The sequence below is a fragment of the Lagenorhynchus albirostris genome, chromosome 15 (genome assembly GCF_949774975.1).
Source record: "Lagenorhynchus albirostris chromosome 15, mLagAlb1.1, whole genome shotgun sequence".
NCBI lineage: Eukaryota > Metazoa > Chordata > Mammalia > Artiodactyla > Delphinidae > Lagenorhynchus > Lagenorhynchus albirostris.
In genome coordinates, this window is record NC_083109.1 from 51,672,373 (window position 1) to 51,682,681 (window position 10,309).

At 54.5% G+C, this 10,309-nt stretch overlaps 1 protein-coding gene across 1 annotated transcript; it reads left to right on the forward strand.

Annotated features, from left to right (window-relative positions):
* Positions 1–5,371: 5,371 nt before the first annotated feature.
* Positions 5,372–9,875, forward strand: ELOB (elongin B). The gene is made up of 4 exons (XM_060123423.1): positions 5,372–5,509; positions 5,631–5,765; positions 7,099–7,204; positions 9,712–9,875. Exons 1-4 carry the CDS (start codon positions 5,387–5,389, stop codon positions 9,822–9,824), a joined length of 477 nt encoding a protein of 158 aa, XP_059979406.1. The 5' UTR covers positions 5,372–5,386; the 3' UTR covers positions 9,825–9,875.
* Positions 9,876–10,309: the final 434 nt, after the last annotated feature.

The window sequence follows — 10,309 nt, forward strand, 5'->3', positions numbered from 1 at the left end:
ACGTGGCAAGGAGCTGATGAAAGCCCCTGGCTGACAGCCAGCAGGGAAAGGGACGCCTCAGCACTACTACTGCAAAGAACCGAATTTGGCCAATAACCAGAACAAGCTTGGAAGCCAACTCTACTCCCAGCCTCCAGATGAGAACCCTGACAGGCCAAGCCCTTGATTTCAGCCCGGTGAGATCCTAAGCAGAGAACCCAGTTTAGCCCACCCACAGAGTAGTGATTTAATAAATTAGTGTTTAAGTTGCTATGTTTGCAGTCATCTGCTACACGGCAATAGAAAACTCAAATAGATTTTGCCCCACTGCAGTGAAAGTGCCCCAGGAGGCAGATGGCCAGCCACCAGGCCTGGCCTTCCCATGAATTCTAAGGTCTTAGGAGTTTGGGGCACCTGACATCATGCCCTCTGCCAAGAGGACACAGGAGCCCCCAGATAGGCCTGGCCATAGCTTCTGATATCCTTGTTTTTTCTGCCACTGCCCCCATCCATGCCCTGGATGAGTCTGAGGCTGTGTCCTAGCCTTGGCCAGGCCCCCAGGCCCAGGACCGCCCCCTTCCCCCACCTGCATCTGGAGACCGGCCTAGGCCCTTTCAACTCCCTGACCACCCTCATGTGCTGGGACCTGGTGTCCCATCCCCTCTCTGCCATCTCCTCATCCCCAGGCCAAGGATCATCCATCCCTATAGACAGAGCTCAGTTTCTAGAACAGCAGAAAGAACAAGAACCGGAACAAAACCTGGAAACTCTGAAGCCCCCCTTTGGAGCTGACGGGGCAATCGGGAAAGGGGGGACAGGGGAAGCTATCATTGAAGGGGCAGTCTGGCTGGGCGGGACCAAGTGCAGCTGCCGCCACGCAGGCCTGAGCTTCGTCTCCCTCCCTTCTTTCCTCCCAGGGGAAAAAGTGGCTGCAGCACGTGGTCGCTGCTGGGCCAAGCCAGGCTGGGAGGGTGGGGCTGTGGACTGGGCAGTGAGGGAGCTCCGGGCTGCTGTCTCCCCTAGGCTGAGGGCCGTCTACTGGCTGCCCCTGGTGGGGTCACTGGGGACCAGGGTACCCAGAACAGGGCATGGCTGTGGCAGGCCAGGCAAAAGGCTGTGGGCACATCTGCGGTGGGACCCTGGCCGCCCCTGATGGGTGATGCTGGCCATCCTCCCACCCCGCCCTCAGCCGGGGGCCAGCCCAGAGAACTTCCTCAAGATGCCTCCCAAAGTACTGAGACCAGAAAAAGCCAAGGACTGAGAGCCAGGATGCCTCAGTCTTGGACCTGCCGTGATTAGAGTAATGGATCCCCATTCAGAGCCTAGTGTTTCTTTTCTTTCTTTCTTTGGCTGTGCTGGTTCTTAGTTAAGGCTCACGGGATCTTTGTTGCAGCATGCAGGATCTTTAGTTGCGGCATGCAGGATCTAGTTCCCTGACTGGGGATCGAACCCGGGCCCTCTGCATTGGGAGCGTGGAGTCTTAACTGCTGGACCACCAGGGAAGTCCCAGAGCCAAGTGTTTCTGAAGCATAAGGTGAGAGCTAAGCAGGGGTGTCCTAGAAGTGGAGAGGGCGGGCTGCCCACGGAAGGGAATGAGCAGAAATCTGCTACTCGTTAAACCCTCACCAGACACGGTGCAGAGAGCCCTACTGCACCATCTCATGAGATTCTCACTAGACACTCTGTGAGGGGGTTTCCCCATTTGTCAGATGAGAAAACAGGCCTAAAGGCATACAGCTGGTAGACGGTAGACTGTGATTTGAACCCAGGTGGTCTGATTCTGGAGGCAGCTGGGGGTGGTAAAGAGGGTATTACCACCTTGGTTCTCTCCACTTCCACTCCAACAGTGTGGCCTCCAGGCCTGCCTCCTCTCTGCTTGTTCCTGTTGTGGCAGCCTCACAGGGCTGGACAAGCTACAGCTCTACTCTGTCCAGCAGGCTCAGTGGCACGGCACCCTGTGCTGCTGCATCCCGCCTGTCAGCAAGGTCATTGGGCCTGGAGCTGGGGCGGGGCAGGGGGGGCGCCGGCGGTGGTGGCGGGGTATGGACCTGGCCCTGCATCAGTAGCATCCTGCCCCTGGCCTCACAACGGCTGCCTGATCTGCCAGGAGGGAGGCCCTGGGGGGGCGAGGATAGTCCTCAGAACCCACCGGGGACAGGACATCAGGCTCCTGTCCAAGCAAGCATTCTCTAGCTGCTCACCTGCTCCAGTTGGTAGAGCTGCAGCCAGATGGCCCAGCCTCTCCCAGGAGTACTGACTCAACCTCAGTTTCCCCATCTACAATCTGAACTGGTAACACGAACCCTATCATGGCTGTAGGGAGAGTCAAAATGACTCAGTTCTGCCCAGCGAGCACGCAGGCTGAGCCAGGCACTGGCGGGCTCTCAGCTGATCTCTGAACACCCGTGAGGTGTTCCCATTTCACGAATGGGGAAACAGGACCAGAAAGGCTAGGTAATATGCCCTAAGACCCACAGCAGGCAAGAGGTGGAACCAGATTTGAATCTGGGCGACTGACTCTAATTCCACACTGAATTGTCACTTCCCTCATAGAAATGAAACCAGTTGTATGACACAACTAGAGGCACACTAGTAACGAGTGATGATTGACAATTACTGTTTATTAATCAACACTTTAAAAAGTTTAAGTAGACCAAAGGAGAAGTCCCACCAGGTTGATACCCTACAGGCTTACTTTGGAGGCCGGGGAGGGTCTCTATCGTGAGCGCTGGGTGGTTGAGGCCACAGGGCAGAAAGGGCCCAGGAGGACTTCCTGTGCAGAGAAGCAAGAGCAGCTGGCCAGCTGGCTCACCCACCATCTTGAGACTCCCATTTTGTCTGTCATGGCCCCCAGGAAGGAGGGCCTGCACCCAGCTAGACCACAGAACTGGGTGGCTGGGGGCTCAGCCCCTGCTCCTCCTTCAAACTTCTCCTGACCCCATTCCCACTGCAGGAGGTGTCACTGTACTCACTGACACGAGGACTGCAGTTACCTCCTGCAACCGACCCACCCACCATAGCACAATGGGGTGCACAGAGATCCCATCTGAGGGAAAGGGCTGCCTTGAGGCACAGGTGTGGAGGAGTCCCAGGAAGGAAAGGGACTTCAAAGGACTCCTGAGGAGCCAGAGGCCAGAAGTAAAAAATGATAACTATAGCTATAGTTTAGGAAACATCTATTGAGTGCTAACTCTTGGTGATGTTACCGGCAAACTGGGTTTGCTTCTTGGTGAGTGTCAAGCGAAAAGACCACAACCAAGCCAAAGATGGGGAGAAGGAAGGATTTATTATTATTTGCAGCAAGTGAAGAGAACACCAGGGATCTTTCCCAAAGCAGTGTCTTCCCGAACAGCAAAATTGGGGGAATTTTAGGCTAAGGGTACATGCATATTCATGAAAGGGCTTGCAATGAGGCCAGGCTTAGATCACAAAGTGGCTTAGGCCAAAAATGGCTTCTCTTCTGTCAAGAAAACCATGCTGGATTCTCTCTCCAGGGACCCCCCCCCACCATCTGCTTACACCAAGGCTCCGCAAACTTTACAAACAGTTATTCTCCAATCTCAGAGAGGGGGAAACTGGGCCTTGGTGAGGTTAACTGCCCAAGGCTGCACACTCAGTGCCAGAGCAAGGATTTGAATCCCAGCAGGTCTGAGCCCAGAGCCTGCATGGCTAGCCACCAGCTTGATTCAGGGCCAAGGCAGCATCATCTTCAGATTCCACCCACTCCAAAGAACCTCAAATTGTGGCCTCAACAACTGCTGAGCTGTTCAGCATCCAGGGTCACCACTGGCTCATCTCTCATTGGGTGCCACGGCATGCCTTCTCTGGCACGTGCCAGCAATGACTCAGCTGAGGTTCTCCCTCTCCCTGGGAGAGGTTGAAAAAGCCTCCTTCTCTTGCTCTAGTATAACTGCAATTTGGGGCGATGCAGGAGAGCATCCAACTACCAAGGAGGGAGGCCTAGGCTGTCAGTAGGTACGAAGGGCAGCCAGAGAGGGAAACCAAGTCCACAGGCCCTTCTGGAGCCTGAGTGGACCTGGGCAGAAAGGCGGGCAGTTGCCCAGGGCACCCTCCTCCTGGGAAGCGTGAACACCAACTTTGGCCATGCATGCTGCTTCTTCCGAGGATGTTTGCCAGGCCTTGTTATCAAATGGGGGTCCTGCTGCTTGCTGCTCACAATCAATTGCATACTCACAAATGTTGGTGGCAAAGGAAAGGTGCTTTTAATCAGAATGCCAACAATCTGGGGAGATGGTAGACTCAGCGTCCCCCAAAAACCACCTCCACAGATTGTGCTCGGCCATGAAACTTTTAAAGGGCAGAAGGGAAGTAATCTCAGTTAATTGTTGAGATAGCGGGTCAGAATTATTGCCATCCCTCCACTGCATGCAGGCTGGTTAACTTCTTGGGTTCTTCCTCTAGATGTTATCTTGTTCACACAGTTTGGTCACACAGTTTGTTCAGGTTACTGAAGGGAAAGCTAGGGAAGAGATCTGGTCATCTGTTAAATACTTGCTCATTGTTCTAAAGAACCAACTGGTTTGGCAAGGTATTGTGTAATTAAAAGATTTGAAAGGTGTGCTTGGGCCAGAGATGGGTAGGTAGAACATGGGGTGGGTGGAGGGGCAGTGCCTGGTTTAAAAGTTAGTTACAGGGACTTCCCTGGTGGGCCAGTGGTTAAGAATCCACCTTCCAACGCAGGGGGGCAGGGGGTTGGATCCCCAGTCAGGGGAATTAAGTTTCCACGTGGTGAGCAGTATGCGCCCCCCCCACAAAAAGTTAGTTACAATATAGCTTTGCTAAAGTGACAAGAAAAGGGGCTTCCTGCTGAGGGCAGTTTCCTGCAAAGAGCTGCTTACACACTCCCTAACCCCAAAAGCAGCTTCCAAGGATTCTTACAGGCCCTAAAGCCTCGGTAAACTGGTTTAAATAATCCTTACAGCAAGGCTAGGGCAGGGACATGGGGCTGTTTCCTGATACGGCGGCCGAAAGATCCAGAATTTAACACCTCCTCAAAACACCCGCCAGGAAGACCCATAATCATGAGTCAGACTCCCAAACCTGGCAGCCCAGGTCTCGCTGAGATGTGAATGTCTTGCCGCCCTGATGACCGAGACACATCATTCATTCACTCTCATTAGGCTGTGAGGCACCCTACGCTTGAAGTTAGTCCCCACAAGGCTGACATTCCCCACAAGGACGGGAGTCCCCTAGACTGCATCAACATGGGGAACTGGCTTTGCCACACCCAAGATGGCGCCACCGCGCCCTGCGTCCCTCCCGCGCTCGGTCCCTGTCGGCCTCCCACTACCTCCGCCACTCCACCAACCGGCCCCGCCCCGCGCCACGGCGCCCAGTCCGCAGTCGGAGGCTCGGCCGTAGCGCGCCCCTTTACGGATTACTTAAAATGGCGGTCATGGGGCGGGGCCGCCAGACGCGGGGTACGCTGGGAACAGCGCGCGGGCTGCCGGGAACGGGGCGGAGCGCGGCCGCGCCGGCGCGTCGAGGGGGAGAGGCAGCCGCCGCGATGGTGAGCGGGCGCTGGGGGAGGGGCGCTTGGCCGGGGCCGGGGCCGGGGCCGGGGGCGGCAAGGGCGGTGGGCCGTGCGTGGGGGTCCGGGCTCCGCGCTCACCCCGGCCCGCCGCCCCCAGGACGTGTTCCTCATGATCCGGCGCCACAAGACCACCATCTTCACGGACGCCAAGGAGTCGAGCACTGTGTTCGAGCTAAAGCGCATCGTCGAGGGCATCCTCAAGCGGCCGCCGGACGAGCAGCGGCTGTACAAGGTGCGGTCCCGTCGGTTCCGGGCGGCCGGGAGCTGGGGGAGCGTGCTGCTCGGAACCGCCGCCCGAGCCTGGCCGTGGGCGCAAGGCGGCCCAGTCGTTGATGTAAACATCAGCGACCGGTTGCCGCGGGCCGGAACTCCGCCGCGTGGGGCCGTTGCTCGAACTCGGGGAGATGAAGCCCCGATAGCGGTCGCTACACCGGGGGTCTCCGTTCGGATGGCTTGAAAGTCGCGCGCCAGGCCCTATGCTGAGCGCCGAGGGCCAGCGTCACATCTGATCCCTACAGCGGTCCCACCCGCGACGTGCTGGCCCTTGATTTCCCTGCTCTGCGGTTAAGGAAACAGGCTCGGAGGTGGCCACTTAACGAGGCCAAGGTTGTTGGCAGAGTCAGGATTTGAACCCCGATGCTCAATCGTGTGCAGGACTCTCACACGCCCCCCGCCCCAGACACGCCTTAATACAAAGAAATGGAGAAATGGAGGGTGTTGAGATGAGTCAGGTCCCACCAGTTCTTCACCCAACAACTGTTTATTACTCCCCAACTTACTGCTGATGTTCTAAAAGCCCCCGCCCCTTTCCCCCTTACAAGCCAATTGCAATTATCCAGCAAGGATGTCGTGGGATTTGGGGTTTTCATTGGGGAGTCCTGTTTGTTGGCCCCTCATTTCAAGTTTCTGGCAGCATGAGGTCCCTCACCTAAGTTCCTTGATCTGATTCTGGGTGGAAACTGGGAAACTGATCTTTTGCTGCAGGCTGAGCCTTCACCCCCTTTGTCTCTAAAGGCCTTCTTGTTACCTGCTGGGGCTTCTATAATAAGGACCTTTCCTACTGCCTGAGCTTGTTTCACTTGCTGTGCTCTGTGCTTTCTGTAGGTCCTTTGCTCATTGAAGCCTCTGGCTGCCCTATGAGTTGGGAATTCCAATAACTCCCGTTTTACAGATAAGGAAACTTCACATCAAACTTGCACATCTTGTGCAAGGTGGTAGAGCTGGGATTCAACCAGGTCTGCCTGTGGCCAGATGGGGGTCACTGACACTTGAAATTAGATTCACCTGGAGTTGCAGGGGGGTTGTAGATTGAAATTAGATTAGATTCACCTGGAGTTGCAGGAGTGTAGCTTCCAGACCCCTACCCTACCCTGGGAGGTTCTGATTTGGAAAGTCTTGGGTGTAGTCCTGGAAACTGTTTGATATACTCTGGGGTGGTTCTGGGCCCTACTCGGGGCTGTTTCTTTTCCGTCTTCTGACTTTCAGTGTAGTTGCTGACCAGAGAAGTCTTTGGGACTTGCCCCTCCTGGGGCCTCTTCTGAGACCCTGCCTGCCTCTCTCCTCAGGACGACCAGCTTCTGGACGACGGAAAGACATTGGGCGAGTGTGGCTTCACCAGCCAGACAGCACGGCCTCAGGCCCCAGCCACTGTGGGGCTAGCCTTCAGGGCAGGTGAGAGGGACAGCGACAGGGTGGAAATGGCCAAAGAAAGGGGTGGTCAGGGAGCCTGCAGTTGTTCCTCCTGGACCATGTCTCCTAGTTCACCAAATGCCGGCAATATCCTATAATAGTGTGTTTGCTTCCCCCATTAAAAACAATGAGAAGCACATGAGATACTTGTAGAAATTGAAGCCCATTTCATGGAGGATTCAAAGATTCTTAGTCACAGTACTAGCTTACAGTTACAGTGAACTTACTGAGCACCTGGCCCTGCACTCTGCATTTTATTTCTGTTGTCCCATCTAATCCTCTTGATAGCCCTGAGGGGTAAGCACTGCCATCCCCATTTGGGAGACATGGACGCCGAGGCTTGCTGGCAGTCATGTGGGAGGCCACAGTTCAGCTGCTGGCTGCCAGGACCTTGTCTGAGCTGGGCACCATGCCAGCCAGTGTCTCCGTGGTACATCGCTTACTCCCCCAGCATCTCTGTACAGGCCAGAGTTGTATTGTGATCATTTTAAGGATGAGTAAACTAAGCCTGGGGAGGTTAGATCAGGTTCAGCCCTTTCTTGCCCCAGAGCCTGTACTCTCCTTAACCACATTCCACCGTGACCAAAGTTCAGAAACCTGAGGGGTTGGGGTGGTTTATGTTGCTCCTTTTGCCAAGAAAAAGATTTAAATTTTATCCTTTGTCTCTGGAAATTTAAACAGGAGTTATAGGGTGTTTTCACAGCTGTAGACAGACCCAGGGGCTGTGTGAATGGCTGGGTAAATCTGGATGAAGTTACAGGGAGTTATTTTTCTAGCTTCTTGTAAGAAAATGTAGCAAGGGCTCAGGAGGGAGCATATAGCCTTAGCTGCACTTCTCAGTTTCATAAGGATAAACTATGTGAGGCCTCAGCAGCTGTGTCTTCGGGCAGCTACTTCACGCCCCGCCCCTCCCAGACTGGAGTTTGTCTCCATAAAGGAGTATGACACTGGGACCAGCCTCACAGCAAAGCAATGTGAGCCCCCGTGCACCCCAGGCCCTGCAAGCGCTCAGGAGGCAGGTAAGGGAGGGCTGAAAGCACATCTGTTCTTCCTAAGCCAGGGCCAGGCTGCATTCTTCCAGAAAAAGTATCTCTTCCTCTAATTTGAACAGAGGCACCCTATAGACTTGCAGCTACTCAACCATCTTGCAGGTGAAAAAAATCACAGCACAGTGAGGTGATTTTTTCTCCCCATGACCCCCACTTATGGCATAGATTGTGGACCCTTGGTGGCATCACCTCAGGTGTGTCATTGCTGTTTTGATAGGGGCTGTGGTGTGGACTGCAGTCTGTCTGCTTCCACTTGCAAAAACGCACTTCTGGGTGGGTAGTTTCCTTGTGCAGAGACGGGTCTCTCCCCACCCCCCAAAGTGGTTTGCTTGGTTAGGGAGATATGATAGTGTCTGGTGTTAAATAGCATCTTCCAGACTTTATTTCCAAAGAATGGAGAGAGGTGATGAAGGCAAGAATTGTCACTCAGATTTGTGGCTCGGAAGATGAATTTGTTATTAAGCTGGGCCATGTGTGTTCACCTCAGCGCTGTTGACATTTGGGGCTGGATGATTCTGGGTGCGGTTGTCTTGTGCATTGCAGGATGTTTAACATCTCTGGCTATTATGAAAGATGGCCTCTCCCCACTAGAGGCCAGTTGCAGCCCCTCAACCCCCAAAGTTAAAACTTGTCAGACCTGACCGACTTCCCCTGGGGAGCCTAATTGGTTGAGATCCCTGAGCCAGGTGGAGAGAAGTTTCCCATGTAGAAGAAAAAGTTGTGTTCATTTATCTGTGTAGTAACAGCAGGAATGACAGGGAAAATCTTCCTGGGGCTGCTGTTCTAGTAGGAAAGCAGCTGGTCAAGAGAAACAGGGCATTCGCGCTAGCGATTAAGTGTTCCCAGTGTAATGCACAGGGCATTGGGCATGTAGAGTGGGTGGTTGTACAGGGTGGTTGGGGAACGCTTCTCTGAAGAGGTGGTTTTTTTTTTTTTGGTTAAACTTTTTTAAAAAAAATTTATTTTTTTGTCTGTGTTGGGTCTTTGTTTCTGTGCAACGGCTTTCTCTAGTCGCGGCGAGCGGGGGCCACTCTTCATCGCGGTGTGCGGGCCTCTCACTGTCGTGGCCTTGAAGAGGTGATATTTGATTGCCCCTGGATGCCTTTCTTAGGCAGCCAGCCATTCTAAGTGTCAAGCTAGGGAGTGGCAAATGCAGAGACCTTGAGGCAAGAAAGAGGTTGATGTGGGAACATGGGGACCACAAGGAGACATGTGGAGAGACATAATGACATGATGATTTTATTCAAAGTATGATGAGAAGCAAGAGAAGGGAACAAGGTGATGGGGGAGATTGTAGGTGGATGCAATCCCAGAGGCTGAGGGATGCAGAGGGTGAGGAAAAGGGCCCTAGCATGGCCAGGCTGGGGGAGGGGAGCAGGATCAGGTTGGTTCTGTAAGTGTGGGAGACTCACTTTGCAGTGGCCACCCCCTCTCCACCAGATGAGGCCTTTGAGGCCCTGCGCATCGAGCCCTTCTCCAGCCCACCCGAGCTGCCGGATGTGATGAAGCCACAGGACTCAGGAAGCAGCGCCAATGAACAAGCTGTGCAGTGAGAGGTCCCCCAACCGCCCTACCCCCCCCAATAAAAGAGATTTGGGTGTCCACCTGGTTGCTGCTTCTTTCTACACACCTTCTCCTGACTCAGGCATCACCTCACTGGTGCTCCCCGCCTTGCCCCACCCTCAGCCTCTTCCAGGCCAGCCTGCTGCATCCCAAGCTCTCTGAGTCCAGCTACCAACCCCCAGCCCAGCCTACCCCTCAAAAGGCCATAATGGGGAGAGGAACCCAGGGCCCCCAGGCCAGCCTTCTGCTTAGCCTGGGGATAAAAGGTTTAGAGGCTTTTGTTTCTTCAGAGTGGCCAGCCCCCTCCTAGCATGAGCATGCTGGCTCCCAGCTGGAATGAGCGTGTTGGTTTGAGTGGGTTCTGTGGGGGATCCACAGCCTAGAGCCACCCCATAAGGCTCCTCCAAGGTATGCCCCTTGCAAGAGGGATGCAGCCACAGAATAAGGGCAGCTCCTCTCCTAACTAACTCTCCCC

Coding starts and splice junctions, on each gene's coding strand:
- ELOB (XM_060123423.1), top strand. CDS start 5,387: ATGGCGGTCATGGGGCGGGGCCGCCAGACGCGGGGTACGCTGGGAACA. Junction 5,766..7,098: donor ACGAGCAGCGGCTGTACAAG/GTGCGGTCCCGT, acceptor CTCTCTCCTCAG/GACGACCAGCTTCTGGACGA. Junction 7,205..9,711: donor GGGGCTAGCCTTCAGGGCAG/GTGAGAGGGACA, acceptor CCTCTCCACCAG/ATGAGGCCTTTGAGGCCCTG.